This window comes from Lepisosteus platostomus, chromosome 3 (genome assembly GCF_059453375.1).
Source record: "Lepisosteus platostomus isolate fLepPlt1 chromosome 3, fLepPlt1.hap1, whole genome shotgun sequence".
Lineage (NCBI taxonomy): Eukaryota > Metazoa > Chordata > Actinopteri > Semionotiformes > Lepisosteidae > Lepisosteus > Lepisosteus platostomus.
This window is the reverse complement of record NC_142613.1, coordinates 71,296,777-71,316,775: the sequence shown is the minus strand read 5'-3', so window position 1 is coordinate 71,316,775 and position 19,999 is coordinate 71,296,777. Positions and strand designations below refer to the sequence as shown.

The 19,999-nt window shown below is 39.4% G+C and overlaps 1 protein-coding gene across 6 annotated transcripts in view; it reads right to left on the bottom strand.

Annotated features, from left to right (window-relative positions):
* The window catches only part of LOC148675392 (unconventional myosin-VI), an 87,830-nt gene that overhangs the window by 53,319 nt on the left and 14,512 nt on the right, over positions 1–19,999 (bottom strand). For all 6 annotated transcript variants that reach the window (XM_088626687.1, XM_088626689.1, XM_088626690.1 and 3 more), the window contains exons 2-3: positions 10,479–10,618; positions 2,121–2,190 (exon numbers count right to left, since the gene is read on the bottom strand). In XM_088626687.1, coding sequence (XP_088482813.1) covers positions 2,121–2,190; positions 10,479–10,592 — 184 coding nt within the window. In that variant the 5' untranslated portion in view covers positions 10,593–10,618. The remainder of the gene's footprint in view (positions 1–2,120; positions 2,191–10,478; positions 10,619–19,999) is intronic.

Sequence of the window (19,999 nt, the reverse complement as noted above, 5' to 3'; positions counted from 1 at the left end):
CAAATGGGTTCTGCTGATCAAGAGAGCTCGGCCTAGGCGATGTTTGTGAGTTGGAGCAACACCTCATGTGGAATCACCAGCCACAGCCAGATGAATGGTTCTGAGGACCTATCCAGTACCCAAGGAGCTGCCCTGTGGTGCTGTTACCACCATCCCCCCCCAAAAAAAATAATTTCAGACTGGGATTAATAACACTTGATGATTTGTTGCTACATACTGTAGTCAGAACCGAACCGCACTTGAACTTGTTTTGCAAACCCGACTGATGCGGAAACAGCACAGGACAAATGCTCTGCTAACTACATACTGAGGTTTTCCTTCAAGATCAGATGCTTTCAAAATCTTCTCCTTAGGAGACACAGTTTACTTGTCAGGTCGTTGTCAATGAAGTTCAAGTAGCCAAGTCCGTTCTGTCTTGTGCGATCGCTGAACGATCAAAGCTTTTAATTCGCGTGTTGAAAAACGACCGATGCCTCCGCATTTGCAATTGGTAAAGTGAGGTGAAGATGTAGGAAGATGTCTGTGTCTGGAACAGCCGACTCCAACCGGCGAACATCCAACAGCTTCCAGTTGTTGAAAGAGGTTTATTGTGAATTTGTATTTGTTATTTGATGAGCATTGGCTGTTCAAATATATACCGAAAAGCAGTCGCAAGGTGTGTGTTGTCCAGGAGACTGAAGTCTCTAGCTACATTCCTGTGTGATTCAAGATTTTGACGCATATTCATACTATTAACAATGACAAACATCAGCCAAGTTTGATCTTCACTTTGCGATGCATGCTTTATGCTGAATGAAATCTGAAGAATGAGATTCCACGGTTCAAGCATGAATGCAGTTTCAAGGATGTCCACTGTGGCTAACAGGAAATTAGTTTCTGTTCGTGTCTCAACATTCAGTGATGTAATTCCAGACTTTAAGAGATTCTCACTTGTTTTCAGTAAGCTGTAACTGACATTCAATTAATTGTAATTGACATTAACTTGTAGTACAGTTCTTCTGTGGATTTCACGTGTTTGGATTAATGAGAGTTAAAAAGAGACTTTTACAACAAAACTGTTTTAATATGTCTTCAGTGTATCTGCAAGGACTTTCTAGCAATGTGTTAAATCAAAAACATTCGGTTAAAGATAGCATAGGCATCAACAAGATTAAAAAAAATGTGCAGTAAAGATACAAAATAATCTGTCAAAGAAATGGTGTTTTGTATGTGCCTCAAATCCAGAATATCTTCCAGGTGATCATAGGTTTGTCCATGGCTTTCTTAATTTCTGTTCTGAAATATTAATATCTACAGTATCTCTTTTAAAGTATTAAGCTCTCTTTCCTCAAGACGTTTACTGCTGTGGCCGGACATTGGCTTTTCCTTGGCACAACAGAAACAGCTCAGTGCGTTACAGCTTTTGTCAACAGAATGAACAGTGACAATGATGACAGGTGGAACATACTGTTGGGCCCAGAGACCAGTGAACAGGCACATGCTTTTACAGTCTCTACATGAGGAATGTCACAGAATCCCACAAGACCACATCTACAACCTGGTGCAATGCGAGCATCATACATAGTGTACATAACCTTCCACACCGTTCACACATATTTCTAGCCTGTACCTTTCACAGTAGACCCCTGTTGATCAACATGAGCTCAAATTAAATGTCAGGGACATTAAAATGTCAGTGCCCCGGCTACAGATGTTCCAGGTAAATTAATGAATTTGTTGCAGGTTTAAATTACATTTCTCAATTTCTTTTCATGCTCAGTATATGTTATGATCTTTTATGTGCCTAAAAATAATCAGATGAACAACAAATTAAAGCATGAAAGTAAAAAAGGAAATGACACTAAATGACAGAAAAAAGGCAAAAGCCTTCACAAGTAGTGTATTGTATTCATGAGTTACAAATTGTAATATAATTTTATACATAATAATATATAATACCACAGAGTATACATTAATAATACAACAGAACAAACATTTTGATTAATTTATTCATCAGTCCTGCTACAAAGGTTTTTAAAACATTATATACCTCATTACTAATAAATCTTCCCATTAAATGCATTTGGTTCACGCCTGCCTCCATCCTGTGCAGGATGTTATCAGCTCAAAAACACACTTACAGTTGTCTTCAACATGTTTGTTGACATCATCTTCTGCTGGAAACACTTGGTTAATGGAAGCCAGAAAAGTCTACAAAATAGAATAAAAACAAAAAGATGTCATGAACCTCTATTACTTCAACACTTCACAATTACTTCACAATTTCATCATTCTTTGACAGCATTCTAGCGTCCTAGACTTCCTAGTTCCTAGAGGTCCGTTCCACCACATCATGAAATCTATTCCTCTTAAAAATTTATTTTAAAAATACGTTTCCGGAACAGTCTTTATTTTAAATTATGAGCTTTCAAGACTTTCATTTTTCCTTAAACTAGTTTTGTTGCATCTTCTGTATGGCATTAGCAACGTGAAACTTAAAAACCTCATCCATGAGATGCTTGGGTCTGAGTGGAGCCTACATTTTCATTACAGACAAGAGAAGGCCATTTAGCCCATCTAGCAGATAGTACAGTAGCTAATCTCATTCAGCCAGTTCCCGAAAGACGTCAGGATATCAGCTTTTACAACATGGCTGGACAGCTTGGTCCAATATCTCACAATTACCATATCCAGATACACAGCGCAGGTAAGGTACAGCACACACTCCTCTGTAGAGGTGGTCCATAACAAGTCATTCAGTTTTGCATGTAATGATGTTTTCATCTGTGGAAAAGAATGCTCTGCCAAGGAGCGAAATAAAGAGGACAAATGCTGAGATCAGATGTCCAGTCATTCTGCTATGAGCTTGAGGAACCACTGCAGGAAGATGATAATGTTCTCCCCCTTGGCAAACGGTTTCAGAGCCATTCTGGAGGTCATCTGCTCAACTGTGCTATTTGGGACTCGTGCACAGGACAGTGCACTGTCAACAGGCCCTCGGATTACAGGCAGCCGCAGCTCGGGGTGCAACAGTGAGCCTTCCAGAGCCGGCTGCAGTTATTTCTATAGCTGTGTTCACTTTCGCAGTATCACACAGCCAGTCCAAACAGTGTGTGCTGTGTTTTAGACATTCACTGGAAAGGTTCATTTGGGAAATTAGGCCATTTTGTTAGAATTGGGACTACAGCTGACTGGTTACTTAGTGAGACACAAAGCCATGCAGCTGCATTTAAAGGCCTTGAGATTATTCCAATGACTCTGATTATTTGTAGCATCGTACGTATTTTGGGAAGGCAGAGGATATTGTTAGTAAAATAATAAAAGTGCTATAAAAGAGGATAGCAACCTACCAAACGTTTAATAGCCAGAATTTTAAATGACTACATTAAGCAAACACTGTGATTCGAATACTATCCTCAGAGCACGGCAGCTTTTATCATAATTATATCCTAGTTGTATTTCATTTTGAAATTCTGATTTTATTATTTTTGAAAAGTGCATAAACAGTACATACACATTTGAATAGATACACAGATACATACCGGCACAGAAATAATAAGAACCAGACTAATTGATTTAAAAACAACATGTAGCAAAAACAGGTATTCAGATTGACTGACTGAAGCGGTGCCAAGACAAACTTTGCACTTTGTAGCAACCATGGAAAACATCTCACCAAAAATTAAATTAACGACATCTTGTGTGATCCTCACCACCCAATCTTAACAGCACAGACTCATTATTTTTATTGCTTAAAGTTCTATGGTAATTTGTGAAATGTTCCAATCAATTCTACACTATACTGTTTCTTATTTCTTACTACAAATACAAAACTGAGAAATCTGCAAAATAACTTTTGATGGCAGATTTACATCAACCGGAACGATAACAATAATTAGCTACAGCATTGGTGCCAGAAGCAAAAAAAGGATAAAAGGGCAGAACCAAGTTCTTGCAGCCCCTTTCAGAAATAAGAGAGAAGCTTCTTTGAGTCCTAAGTGAAGCAGGATGAAGAGCTTGGAAATTCCTCTTCAGCACTGAAATGCAGACCCATTTCTTACAATACATTAGCAAAAGGCAGAAATGGGAAAAATAAAATACCAATTACAGATCACATTACAAACAATCACAGATCAAAACACGCAAATGCAAATTTATGAAAGAATGCAATGTAAAGTTCCCTCTATTTTTTCCCCTTTTGTTTAACTTAGTCACAAATTTTATAAATGAAAATGTGCTTATATGGTAATTCTGCGACAACAACGGTTTTAAATGTGCATGAAATGCAATGGGAACATGTTACAGATATCTAGCGGTGCAAAATGGCTACAATCAGATTTTTTTTGCTTTGTATCCCCTCTAATAAAAACATGAGGTTGACCTCTTAAGACCCATGAAAAGAATCCAGTCACACGCTTCTGATTTGTGCTTATGTGTCAAAGACTGAATTTCCTTTCTAAGCAGACGTCTGACACTTAGCCTCAGTGAACTGCTAGGCTCTACATCAAGGAAGGTTTACTGGGCTGGTGGATGGAATGAAAAGGGAAATAAGACTCTACAACACTAAACCATAGTTTCAGTATGTTTTGATACTTGCTCCTGGACAGGTAGACATAAATTCGAATGCAGAATCCTTTGTGGCTGAAGGCTTTAAAAAGATTTTTATTTAGGTTGTACACCACCAGCTCACTCTATTTACTTATTATCCCATTAAAACGTTAGGTGGGAGGAACACTATGACACTGGTAGGTCGTCTAAGACCAAGACTGAGTACGATGGTGCTTATTCAAGGAAAATACTTTGCCATAACATAACCAGGACAAAGGGGTCCTCGTTTTACAACCTGAAATTAGCTGAAGTCCTCGTTTAACTTCAGAGTCCAATTTTAAAACTGTTTTTTTGAGGAATCAGAAGAGAATGAGACCAGAAGCTTATGGACTTGAATAATTCAAAGGAGCACAAGTCCAGCTGTCCAATGCTGACCACATACTGGTAAAGTCGAACTTTACAGATGTCTCTTTTAAACTTTCTCCCTCTGGTTATCAAGCGAATAGTGCTCACAAGAGAATTACAGCACCTGAGACACAGCACTCAGTCAACTGCTCTTGAGCTTAGGGAGCCCCACTCACAGGTGCCTAATGACTCCTGCCACCAGTGTCAGCACTACTGGGCTTTACCCACAAACAAAAAGGTTGCTCCAGGTGTTGCACCTAGTCTGGCTTGAAATTAATCGGATTTTAAAGATAATTCAGCCCTGCTTCTTTTGGAGGTTCTAAAACATATCGTTACAGGAAAACTCAGCAGCCAGTCTCTTAAATTGAGAGCGGTAATTTGGGTTTCATGTACCTCATCTGGTAATAAATCACCCCATAATATTTAGTTTTGCCATTTTCACTAACATTAAACAATAATTAGTGGGAGAGCAGAAGGACTATAAAATTTGTGATTTATTACAGATACAGTATACACCCCAGCTTAACTGAGTGTCCTACATTAACAGGCTAAAAGAGCTGAATCTTCTTGTACAAAGAGAAGCTGATTTAATATTCTTAAACGCTTTGACACAGTCAACCTAGAGGACTTATTCAGAATTAACAGCACAACAAACTTAGGAATGTGAGGAGTTTTAATTTACTGAAACAATTGGATACTGAAAAAAATAACAATTGGTTCACGATGTACAACATTTCTTTTGTTAAAGTGCTGACTCAGAGTGCTTGCTGTCAGACTGCAAGGCCAGATGGAGAATTTAGTTGTGTGCAACCTTTTAAACCAGGAAATCACTGTTGCTGACTGTTAATGATGTAATCAGGTATAGCTCCGATATCCACCCAGCTGATTCTGGCCCATTGTCTTGGACAGAAGAATCTCCTCTTGTGAGCCCCTGACTCTTGAGTCATTCGTCATTTAGGGAGTTGAGAAACACGTGGCTTCACGATGTCCCTATCGGTGTTATAGACTTGAGATATGCTGCTCTCCAGCCCTGTTGTTGAAGCTAGAATCCTGGTTTATTTCAAGAAATGGTTGGAGGGACCCCTGGATCAGTTAGATAGTAACTAAAAACCTGGATATATGGGCTGAACCCTGTCTTCTCGTTTGAACCTGCAAACTGCAAACTGGTGTCTTCTTCTGTTCCACACTGTCTGTGATGAGAGCTCCAGGGAAAATTGACAGGCTGCTCTACCGATGGAACCAACTTGGAGCTAAGTAGTTACAAACCGATGTAAAAACGGGATCACAGTTACAATGGCACATTCAAAATCTTATTTAGTTGTGTTTTCATACCGACAAAGGATACTGTAATGCTACTAGGGGCAGGCTCCGTGAAGGGTGGTATGACCCCCTATAGTATGGCACCACTTCACATCTTCACCCTTACCAAGACAGCAGACAGGAACTGCTGGAGACACAAATGGCAGCTGACAACAGTCACTGGAGCAGGGAAAGCTGGCAACACTGCTCCAGGTTTTATAACCCAACTACCGAACCATCAATAGAAGAGAGTGTATCAATGTGGCGAGGAGAGAGAGAGAGGCAAGTGAAGAGAAGACGAGAAAGGGCGAGGGGAGACACTCTGTATGTGTGAGCAGACTGTGTTTGAGAGCTGTGTGGGAAAAGCCTCCATGTGAAGATCTGGTGTAGGTAACCATCACTGACATTAGAAGATTTCCAGCACAGATTTGTTTGTGTGGAAGCCGATAAGCAGCTTACCCGCCCAGCTTAGTAATTATAATAGTAACAGAGTATAGAAGTTTAGCCAGACGCTCAATGACAAGCTAGACTTCCTTTTAGTCTGAAGTAGTTCAGGTGGGTAGCTGTGTCAACTTGTGTAGGCTGCAAAGGAACAAGTAATAGGTTTAGTTCATGCTGAAAAGAGAAGAAAGAAAACAGTGTTTCTGCCATGGAGCCTTTAGGCTCACACCTGAAGAAGGCTCCACGGCTGAAACGTTGCGTTTTCTTTGTTCTCTTTTCTGCATGGAATACACCTATTACTTGTTCCTTTTAGTTTGCTGTTTTGCTTCTGGTGGTGGTGTGTCACACTTGGGTGTGTAAAGTGCACGTCTTGAGCCTTATGGCTTGCGATGGGGTATGTCTGTTAGCCAGAGACCCGTCTAGATCAACTGCCCTGCTGTGATACGACACGGATGGCATCATAATATAAAGACTTAACTATCTGGTGAGATGGTCACAAGTGCACCTGGTAGCTTTGGCTTATGTACAGTACCTGCTGATCAAATGCAATCTCAGGCTGATATTCTTGCATCCCAAACAGACTGGATTGATCATTTTATTATCTGCATCATCCACATTGACAATCTGAAAAGACTTTAGATGTATTAACTTTGAGTCATTATTGTAACTAGAGAGCTTAACATCTAAATACTTTGAAAAACTTGATTTTGACTAATAGAAATCCATTTTACTAAAACTTTTTTTCCCCAGATTTAGTGATTAAATGGAATTAAACACGGGAAACGACAATGCTTAAACTATTGTAGATCAAAAAACTTGCAAAAACCCATTATATTTGCTTGATTTAATGGATCATCTAGGTTAAAAAAATACAAATATCAAAGTTTTTCAAGTTCAATGCAGCTAGCAATTAACAGGGTATACTTAGTTTTGTAATCGATTCATCCTAAAAAGTAACCTGATGCTACATTCAGCTGTGACATTACCAGGTCTTAACCACTAATGATCACAAAATGAGACCTACAGGAAATGTAGATAAGGCTCTAGTTTGTGATACATCAAAATTAACATTAAACTAAGAGAAAATCCAATATGTTTTGTGCAGGGTGAAGTCAAAGTTCACAATCATTACATTTTATTGTAAAATAATGTCAAACTGATGACCTGTTGTTCATTAACAGGAAGTCCCTTCGGCTTAATTTTACTGTTACCATTTCTACCGATGGCCAACATACATTCAAAGCAGAAGTAAAATCAAAAGAAGCCTTTTGAACAGATATCATACAGAATTACCCTAAAGCGTTTTCAAACTGGACTGCATCTCACTATGCTGACAATACTACAAGAAACATCACTGCTGTATTTTTCAATACCACTGGAGAAATACAAATAATAACAAATTCCATCTTGTGATTAACAACTGTTTTTATTTTTTGAGCTGCAACACCTGCAGTAAATGTAGTAAAAGGGTCTTCTTGCCAAATGTGGAATATTAGATCAAACATAATGCATTTCCACAGCATATAATAATAATAATAATAATAATAATAATAATAATAATGTAATGTATTTGCATATAACTTTTCATTTCAGTGGATCTCCAGGCACTTTACTTTTTTACTTACTTCCCCCACTAAAGTGCAGCTGCACTGTACAGCAGGTCAGGTGGAGAACTGAGACATTTCTTCATCACTTTAATTATGGGGGTTGTTTTAGAAAAGCCAGCACAAACCAAGACAGGAATAAAGTCAGGACAATGGTGTTAACACACCTACTCTTTTTAAGAGAACCAAAGTATCTTTAATGGCCGAGTAGAGGGGACCCATGTTTAAAAATCTCAGCACCTCCTTCCACCTACTGGTTCACATGGAAAAACAACTGTAAAAACTAGTGCAAGATCAGAAATGTTGCTTGGAGGCCACTGGAGAGTGTGTTTTCCCAGTATGATGGTGCCGCAGGAACCTCTGTAGAAATCTGACTCTATGACCTGCTCTGGGGCCATGACCTCTGGTCTGGCCCGAGTACGGTTAAAACAGACACCTGCTGTTGTACTGTATGTGACACCTCACCAATAATATTGGCCATTCCTGATGAGCCATAAATGGGAGCATTTCCTTTGATTCCAATACGATTGGCAATGGTCACTCATGAACACCCATTCACAGTAATAACATAGGGTTACCATGGCTATACTCGGACCTTAAAACCCTTTGTGACACAGCTGGAATTCAGGACACTGTGGGGGATACACCTTGTGTATCGGCTCCCAGTGTTCTGAGGGAAAGGGTCTCCCTCACAAAAATAAAACTAATCTCAATCCTTCACTGAACTGTGAAGAAAATCTCCCGTAAAAAATCTCCTTGTATCCCTACATTAGTAATGGATGAACCCTGAATTCTCTAGAAACCTCACCATGTTCCTGCTACCACTGCTGAAGGAGAGCACACTCTCTCTTTGAGCAGTGATATTGCTGCATTATGATTAAAAATTACTATATAGGAATGTCAAAGAAAAATGTTCATTACCACTATTTTATCAAGTATCGACATGAATTTGAATGGAATTTTTTCAACTACATCTCATTGCAATTTAATCAGTTTCGAAGTATGAACAACAGTTTCTTCAATATGTCATCGTGCCACACAAGCATTGTTTTTGGAAGGTCATTTGCAGAATAAAGGCAGCGTTGTACACACAAATAATTAAATACTTGTGACACACTGTGAAATGTTAAAGAGATTGGAATTGTATTACAGCTAAAAATATGGTTTTCTGGTGCTCGAACAATACCAGACATTTTTGTATGCCAATTTTAAAACCATTTGAAGTTTTATACAATGTTTTATTCATAATGTTTTATAATGTACAAGTTTATGCTGTAATGTACTGTAATAATATAGTTAACCAACACTCAAGTATGAACGTATCCTACTTTCTTTGGCAGGATTGGAGTATTCCACTGTATATAAAAAACTATATGGTAGTAAGTCAAAACCCTGCTCTTTCTGTTCCAACACACGCTTTTTCTTTTTCATTGGAAGCAATATTTAAAAAAAAAACCTTCAATTTAGAAACAAAAAAGAACTCAAACACTATTTTTGTTTGTCTCAGGGACAGTATCGTGCCCTTGCTTTCCTCCAAATGCCTATCTGAAACGCTATAGCACAGATCAGGCAAGATTGCTGCAGTTTACTGGCACAAACAATCCGTGAATGAACAGAACTCTTATTGTGCTTTTGAACAGTACTGCTCTGAAGCTGCCAACAAAAATAATGTCCAACACTGAGCAGAACTAATGAGCATATCGTACACACAACACAGTAAGACTGTTCTTCCATTTTGGACATGAAAGATAGTGAAGATTTTTATTTTATTACCTGATGTCAACGGTGTCGTTGAAAAGAAAGGTAAACTGTTTGAAGCACAGACTGTGCCATCAAGTTATCAAGAATTATTAATGTAGCGTAAAAGACAGGATGAAACAAGTGAAAAGACCAAAGCTAACCTAATGTAAGCTAACAGTCATATTCAGCAGTTATCTCTGGCTCATACACAATTCATGGTCTAGCCACAGAGGGTGTTAAGAAAGCTCCAATTCAAAGATATTCCACAGTGAGTAAAAGACACCACTTCAGCATAAAAAGGTAATATTTTACACAAAACTCTAAGCTACAATGCTTGCTTATGTTTGTTGGCGATACCTGCATAGGAAAGTGTTTTATAAATAAGGGAGTCCTTTGTCTTGATAAGAGGTTTTGCTGATGGTTAGACAGGTTTACCAGGACTGGTATCCAGCATCCACTCACCTTGCCCTTATTCAAGGGCTCAATTGTCAAGGTGTCAGCTCCAATGTCTACAATAGTGCCCAGCTGGAACCCATCTGTTGGGTGGGGCGCCCACACTGGCTTCCCATCCTCCATTGCACACAGCTGCTAAACAGCGGTCTCTAGGGAAACCAAAATAAAGAGCGGTTAGGAGCTTGGACACATCAACAGCAGCAAAGTTCGCCTTTAACATGAAAAGGGCCAGAATGATCAAGTATAAGAACCCAGTACATACAAAATGTAAAAGACGGTGACTGGTAATGGCTTTACTAGATTATGATCATCATAAAAATAAAAAAGGAGAAAAATAATCATTAAAGGATAAAAATAGACTTAATCACTGCTATATAACGGTGAGCATATCACCTTGGAAGCTACAATGCCAAGTGCAAAAAGGTTTTAGTCAGCATTGATGTGCCACACTTTTGTGGGAATACTATATATATATATGAGTAATTGATTATTAAGGCATTAGTGATGAGCAGAAACTACTGTAAAAGATGCTCACTGAAATTATTAAGGTAAAGCACGTATGTGGGTTGAGACCTTGGTAATAAACGGATAGACAAGAGTAAGGGGGTGATGTGACTAGTACATTACCACAGAAATCTGCATTTTTATTAATTTTTACTTAATGTTAGTTAACCAGACTAGCTCAAAATAGTAGGATTAGAAAAGTGCAGAAGACCTTACAACAACACTAAGACAAGAGTTTTCATTAACCTCATTTTCCTCCTCTAGACAACGCAATACAATCCTCTGGTCATCCAGCTGTTTCATGAAAGAAAACAGGATAATGGCTTCAACAAAATGGCTGGGTAGCTTGTTCCATACTCCCACAAGTCTTAGGGTAGAGAATGCCTACTCTTCTCCATTTTATATGCGCTTCCACATAGCCTCCCCTTGTGTTCCCTGATTTGTGTTTCACTGTTCATTCTGAAGGAAGACAACTGGTCAGTTGACTTTCATTAACCAGTAAACAGGCTGGTCAATACCTGCTGTCTGGAGAAGACTGAAGCATGAGTGTTTGTTCTGAAGCCAGTAAGAAGCTTAGCTGCCCCGCTGTATTTACTGTATACAGAGGGACACAGGAAGACATGTAGTTAAATGCTCAAAGAGAAGTCTAGGTTTTATTCTGTTTTGAGTATTGTTTTCCTAAAGGAGAACCATCTTGATATTTTAAAGGCTGTGATTGTGTATGTTTTCCTGAAATCTTCCTATTCAAAGCACTGTACGACACAGCGCTTTATAGACAGGAGAGGACACTTTTCATCTGCCACTGAGCAATACACAGCAGCCAATACGCACCAGCACTGCATAGTGAATCAGCCAGAGAAGGGAGAAATTATTTACAAACTTGGTAAGCCTAAGGTTGACCAGCATACCAGGGTGAATCGTGTTACTGTTCTGCACAGTGCCATGGAATCTTTAATTCATGACCTTGGTTTATCAAATCTGAAGGATGGCACTGAAGTGGTGTCCCTCAAATACCAAGAATGCCAAGACTGTTATTCACTCTAAGACCAGACTTAAAATTGTGCATTCAATGTTTTCCAGAATGTGCTATAAGACAGGAACTGACCTATTCCATAGGGCTAGCCAATCATATACCAGAGGTAATTTGCTGCAGTAGCTCCAGTTCTTCGTCAACCTGTTTCAAAATGCCTGAGTGGCTTTACCTAAAGCAACACAGATTGACGAGTTAAGATCAAGAGAGGGAATAAAGAACATTTTTTTCTCTTCCCACTTCAGCACCCTCAAGAACACTGCACTGGTTTGTACTTGGTAGCCCTGCATCCCTTAACAAACCCAGTTCTCCTTCACTTGCAATGTGAGACCAGAAACTGTAGATTTACAATTTGAAAAGAGGAAGCACTTTTCAAACAAAGGATTGTGGGTATCTGAAAAAAGTTACCAAGCCTAGTTGCTGAAGCCAGTACCCCAGTTTTTTTCAGGGAAACCCAGGACGAGCTATCCTTGCATCAATTAGCTGTGAGCAACCAAAGACGCTTGATTATCCAAATGGCCTCCTCTCACGTGTAACCTTATTAGGTGTGTGACCTGAAGGTACAGCAGCAGGGCACCTTGGGCTTTGATGAGCTACAGCTGTGAGCTGTCCTATTTAAATGGCTTCTCTAAATTCTGTAGAGAGACTGAGTAGGTCCTCTTGCAGGGCACAGAGACTAAGCAAAACCCTCTCAGAAATGCAGAAATGCATTTTGGAAGACAGCAGCCTGTTGGACAGGGTGCATGTGAAAGGGGCAGGAGGGGCGGGGGTGGAGGTCAGCTGCACGTGCTCACCAGGGCTGTCAGAGGAAGAATGGCAACAGGGGCTGAGGGGGTCGCCGGGGGCGGTGCAGAGGAGAAGCAGAGGAAGCCGAGGAGTTGCAAGGATGGAGGTGGAGCGGTGTCCAGGCCTTCCCCAGGGCGCTGGGAGACAGCCCAGTGACAGGCCCCGTGTGTTCCAGCAGAGGCTGATGGACAGCACGGGCACTGTTAGCTGCAGGAGACAGGGCTGTGTAATGCGTTTTTGTGCTCGTGGAAGGAAAATGGTGAAAGGGAAGACCGGCAGGTTGAGAAGCCCATGCATCCTTGCCCGGAAGGAACCCAAAGGGGCTTTGAATGGCAAGCCACAGGGAAGGGGATACACATACGTCACAGGAAACGTGGAGTGCGATCCTTAGTGGTCTGTCAGGCTGCAGGGGATCTTCAGGTTCGAATCCTCAAAGGACTGCATGTCTCACAAAGGGTGGTAAGAGTGTGGAATAAGCCACCCAGCCTTGTTGTTGAAGACAATACACCACCCTGGATGAGATCCTTGGATCAATGAATGGTTAACTATCAAGAGGACTACATGGGGCCAAGCGGCCTCCTCTCATTTGCAGAGAGGACAGAGGATGCCACTGCTCTTCTGGAGAATGTGGTTCAGACAAGAACCTTCACCCCACGGTAACCTTTTGTATGTTTGGATGTTTCCTCCTGCGTGGTCATGCCAGAGGACGACAGAGTGGCGTGTAAGAAGAGTGTTTGTGTGAAGAGAGCACGTCCTGTAATGTGGGTGCTACTGTGACTGCGAGACGGGGAAGAAGGGGAGACGTATCAGCCTGTGGGGGGCAAGGACATGGGTCAGGCTGGGAGAACAGGCGTGAGCTACTGTGAGAACTCAAGTGTGAGAAAGAATCAGTCGGTGAAGTAAAACAGATGTGTATCCCACTGCAGGGATAGAGAGGGGCCTGGCAGGGCTAGGGGCTGATTCTGAAGAGGTCCACTGGGTTGTCACGGCCTTTTAGGATTTTGAGTATTTGGATCAAGTTCTTCCATCGTCCTTTTAAATCAAAACTAAACTAAACTAAGTTCAGTTCTTCATGACAGCCAGTGTCAAACATTACTTTATAGCACAAAATCTGTATGGACTGGTTCCAGAGCGGTAATATATTTTTTTAAAACAAAATGATGAAAATTATATAAAATTTCTAAATGAGGACTTAGTAGATCAGTTTACAATAGACATAATACAAGTTATGAATACATGTTGAAATACATGTTACATAACATCATATCATTTAAATCCTATTCTTAAGAGTGCAATACATCCTAACATTCAGCTTGTTTCCCCGGAAGATATTAAAAGTGTGTAAAATAGTATTCAGACCAGTAACCTCCAAGTTGCAAAGCCAATCCAGACTGCATAAACCACCATTTAAGTAGTGCAAGGAGCAGTTGTCCAATATTCCATAAACAGTGTATTTGTTTTTCCAGTGAAAAAGACATCATCTCAGTTGTGTGTAGATCGAATTCTATGGAAACTATGAGGCCAAAAACAGAGGCCAGCAGCACCAGGAGTCTATTTACAGCATATGTAACCATTTAGGAAAACAGAAGCTTATAATTTACTTTTGGACAAAAACTAAAAATAGAATAAAGATTAAGCATAGGAGTCGCAAACACTTGGAGTAATAGACCAAAATCGGAAATGCTGCCTGTGCCATTTCCCATTTTAATTTAAACTAAAAGACTTCAGCTACACAGGAATACTCTATACCCCCCCCAGTATGATGAGAATTCAACACAGCAGTCTCTAGAAAAACACTCCACATTTATAGTAAAAATGGCACTTATTCCTCTGTTTTAAAACCAGACCCACCTTCTTTACCTAGATCAGACAATTAAAGTCTTTTCTGTTTCCTGCCGGTTGCATTATTTGGAAATTCCGATCTCAGAGTTGAGCACAGAGTAGAGCAGTGATATTCACTGCTGATCCCAGAGAGCTGCAGTCCACCAGATTAGACTGGTTAATTTACAGTCCTCAATAAGTCAGGACAGGGAAACAGTATGAAACCAAATAACATAATATTAGTGAAAAGGGGATTAAAAAGAGAGGTTGGAATAAAAAAAAACACAGGAGACATGGCAGGCCACCACAACCAAGAGTGAACATTAGTGTGGAATGATAAAGACGTAGCCTCAGAGGTGCCACAGAAGCTATAAAGCAGCTCAACTACAAAGACCACATTCAGGGCACAGGCCAAGAGATCAAACCATGTAACCCAAACAACACTGATTACAGTTTTGGGTTTATAACTGCCTGCATGTGACTGGGATACCTAAAGCTGTGGTGCTCAACAGGCTGTGTGCTGCTGGCACCTCTGTCAGTTCCAAATTGGAAACATAACCAGGAAAGAACTTCCACAAGAGCACAGGGGATTCAGAAATCCTGAAAGACTAGTAATCATTATTCATTTATGGAGAAAATGTTAAATGTGAGGATCGCTTAGAATGTAATGCCCAGCACTTTTGGAAAAAAAAACTATAGGAAAATAGTACAACTTTTGGATGTCTAAGATTTATATGTTCACATTTTTCATTGCTGCAATATTCCTGCAGAGCTCATCTATAGTTCATTGTGAAATACAGTCTGAGGGGAAAAAAAGGTGGTATTTCTTAAATCGCTTTTAAATTTTAAATTTTAATATTTTAATAAATCGCTTTTAAATTTGCTGACTAGGCTGCTTAAGGGCAGATAGTGGCATCAATGCCCACCCTCAACAAGCAGAATGTTCAGCAACAGGTAGGTCACACTGTATGTATACATACTGGTAACTGTCAGGTGGGAATTTAGTGTTGTTGTTTTTCCCCAGTATTGTGCTGGCACAATGAGAATTCTGGTAACTTGCGTGCTGGTGTTTACTCATTATCAGGCGTAACTCATTAATCGATACGATATTATTTGGAGAAAAGGAAACACTGGCAACTTCGTCAGATGGGTTGTCTGGGTCACATGAGCATGAAAGTGGCAACACCAGCCTACAGTACCAAGTGCGAGTAGGACAAGTACAAGTAACTTGTGTGCTGTTAACTTTATTTACATTTTAAAACGACATAAAAATATTTATGGTTCAAACTTCATAAACATACCTGTTTTACATTCATACAGTGTATATTACATTCTTGGTCAAGCAAAATGATTTTGCTATATTTTTCTTTTAATTCTGATCAGTAGCACAACAGCACCTAAAACAGCACAAGGGGAAGGACACATACAGCTTAGGAGAAGTGAACACTTCTCGATAATGACCTATGGAGAGCTTGAATTACTACACCCTTCCCTGTCAAACAACACCTTTAATTTTTTCTACAAGGTACAGTAGGAACTATAAAACTGTACAGCAAATGAAGTGGACACAACGCAATTTACCTTCAGGAGATGTTAACAAGTGTATGGTACAGTACATGTACAATTACAAATGAAAATAAATTTGAGTTCTTGTGTTCAGAGATAACCAAGGTCAAAGGTCAAAACTGACTTAATTTCTATACCCTTTTTAACAAATTATGAAATAGCTTAGTAGCCCTGTCTATAAGCTTTAAAACAACATTATCATCCATCTGTTCTGAGGATATAGAGCTCTCATAGTACGGCGAGCACTTCGGTTTCCTGAATAGTTTGTCACCGAGGTCTGACCATTTCTCCCGTGAGCAAATGGCAATTGTCGCAGAAATTATCATTAAAATTAATCTTAGTGGCAAGACGTTTTGATCACTTAATTTCACAGAACGACCAAGCAGAGAAAATTGCATGAAAGATCCAAGAAGAAAAGGTATAAGAAAACAAAACAAAGATGTACCAGGTTTTTCAAACTAAGTAAAAAAGGCTGAATTCAATAATATCGTATTCTTTCAAAAAATATTTTTAAATGATTACTACATCTATTCAGAAAAAAACTCCTTCACTCCTAAAGGTATTTGCAAATACCTTTACAATTTCATATTTTTGTAGTTCACGATTAAAATATCTTGATCCTTATGTGTTTGTTTTATTTTTTTATCAAAGCAAGAAAGACAAAAGTTTGATCTTTAACTTTACGGCAGCATTCACAGTGTACATGCTGACTGGAGGACATGACTCTGTACTCTTAAAAACAATTCAGATATCGACGCACAATATCATTAAAATTACATAAAACGTTTACAAATTCACTTTTCCGCAGTGCCTGGCTGACAAACCTACAGTAGAGAAAGGAAATGTACATGTTGATTTTTCTGTCAGTGAAATCAGTATCTTATATATTTGCCATATTGGAACTCCAACTTCTGCAAAGTTCTACACGAAGTTCAATACAGTTCAATGTACAGCGTTTCAGTTGACTCAGGGAGAAAATACTAAAACCGCTGTCATTTAAGCACTTATTATAAGTGATGTACGGACTGTACTGCATAATAATATATCTTAATTTCATGCTACAGAACTAGACCTTTTCTCTAACTTTTTAACCTAAAAGTTAAATTAGGTTTATTTCTGTCTGATGCTTTTTATTTTCAAAATGTATTAATGTCTATCCACATTTATTACACATCTGCAGAAGTATCTGATCATCAAGAGACCTAAAGTCTATGTCATGTTACAAGCTACAGTAGGAAAAACTCATTCACACACAATCCCATCTGTACAACAGGTGACTTCTAAAGTGAATGCTTTCTTTGTGATATCTGACTTAGTGACCAGTTCTTCTACAGGATACATATTACATATAATATAAAGGCATTTTTTTTTATTGAAGTGTTCACAATCTGAAGTGCCAGTTAATTCCTCACCTACAGTACATGTGAGATGGTGGCTGATGGTTAAAGCTAAAGGCTTTGTGCTGCCCAGATCACACTCCTGGCTCAAAGTCCTCTTGGCGATCGCAGTTGGCTCAGCAATTTCACTTCCTTGTGCGCCTTCTGCAAGGTGCATCCAGGTAGCATGACACTGTTCCAGAAACAACACATTACTGTTCATTTACACACCCCTGGGGTAATCATTTCACAATGCAGGAAGCTCACCACTTCAATGCAGCTTTTTGGAACAGTGTTTAATTTCCTTGTCAGCCATGCTTCATGTTTTAGGAAAATACCAACAAATCACAGCAGGCCTAGTGCAGTTAACGGTAAAAACGTACTTTCTTCTGAAGCAAAATTGACTTTGCCAAAGAAGCATGACTTTCTCCTTTCATCTACCTCAAACAAACAAAAACAACACAGAATGCGTGAGCTCCTGTAACTCGCCGAGTGGGCTGCCATCTCTGGGTTTCTTTCATTCCAGAAGGTTCTGCCACCATGTGATTGGGCTTCTTTCTACTTTCGTGAACGAGCTGTACGCACACCTGGTTAATGTGCGTAAACCAGCAGCGTCACAGCTGTGGCTCAATAAAAGTAATAAGGCCTACAGTTAGAGTAAACTGCACTGTCCAATGGTTGTAAGAAGATAGACCTTAAATACTCCAGGTCCTCTCCAGGAAAACGTAGGTACACAGTAGTACTGTAGTGCACAGTACTAAAGTACTTGATAGAGGACAGTAACCAGGAAACCTCAACTATCTGTCAGTCACATTTCAAACATGAGGAAAAAACAGAATAAAAAAAAACAATTTTGTTTTTTTAACTTTAACATCAACCGAAAACAAACAATTAAGAGGAGCAAACAGACCTTCCCAGTGAAGGCTGCCATGTTTTCCTTCGTCAGCCACTGACCAAAGATTTAACATAAAGAAGTTATAACAGGCAATTAAGAGATACAGTAGTTAGGAAAACTGAGGCAGACCACAAACCATAGCGCCATCTTGCAAAGGGAAATAACAGAACTGCAAAGGGACACATTGCATGTTGTCTTACAAGATGGTCCTCCACAGGCTCCCAGGCTTCACAAGGCTGGAATCGAGGAATGAAACAGGCCAGTATTTACATATCGGCATAAACCTTCAGTATGAGTTAGCAATGACCGTTGCTTGTCTGTTACAGACCCCCACAACCCTTTGTGTAATAGAACAGCCTCCTATTTGCAGTCTTAATGCAGTTCTTTTCAGTTTCTAAATATTTGAGTTTGGGATGTCAGTACAATATTTGTCCTTTAATCCCCAGGAATATATAATTATTTTACTCAACATTAAACATGAAGTCTTATAAATAGGAGGATAAATGTAGGACTAGAAGGACATTTTTTTAAATAACTACCCTTGGTTTAAGTTCTATGTCATGTGAATTACCTGTTCTACTGTACAGCCTTCACGTCTTCTGCCATTTTGAGGTAATTTGCAAATTTCACAAAAACTAACTATGCTAGAGATCATCAAGGAAAAGTGGAGCTGGGCTAATCTGAAATTCTGCTGGGTTTATAGGTAACTGTAAAGAGAACAGACCTGAAAATAAATTAGTCATTTTAACTAAATGTATAATTAGTCAAATAAACATGTAAGATCCTTCCTCGTAGGAAAAGAGCATTTGAAGCAAAGCTGGGAAAAAATAATGTATTAATAAATATAATGGAGAAAAACCTGAGCCAGTTTAGCTCAGAACAAAATTTACATTACATACAGTATTACTTTCAAAAATATATCACACATTTCTGATGCGTGTTATATTGAGAGCCCCAGGGAATTACATTTAAGGAATGGCCTGTTTTAGTATTAAACCTGCTATATCATAAATATACAAACTGCAAACAAACATAGAAGTAATGTGGAAAACCCAGACCTGACATTCAATTTAATCCCTAAATGATATGCAGGATAAGCAAGTCGCTGAAAAGCCTGAAGAGACTGTTCTCATGCTGCTTACAATGACAAAGCAAAGCAACTTCAGGGGTGTGGACATACAAGTTTGCAAATCTGACAACCATTTCCTTTACAAACTTTCAGCATGCAAATCCCTGTCCTGAGCCGTGCTACACAGCAGCAACGAGAGAGATGATGGGAAACAATTGTTTGACAGGGCTCGAGACAGAAAAGTTCAAAAGTGCAACCACTCAAATCTGCCAGAAAGCTTCTAACTAAAAAAAGCCAACCTGAGAACACTCTCAACATTGTACATCCGAAAAACAAGGACACAAACCGATCTGAAAAAAATATATTCTTCTCCATCTTAATGTTTCTCTGACAGGAAACCAATTTACGACTGCAAAGAACTGAATTTAACACATGTGGTATATCCCCAGAGGAAGACTCTTTTAGAAATCCTATCCAGGACAT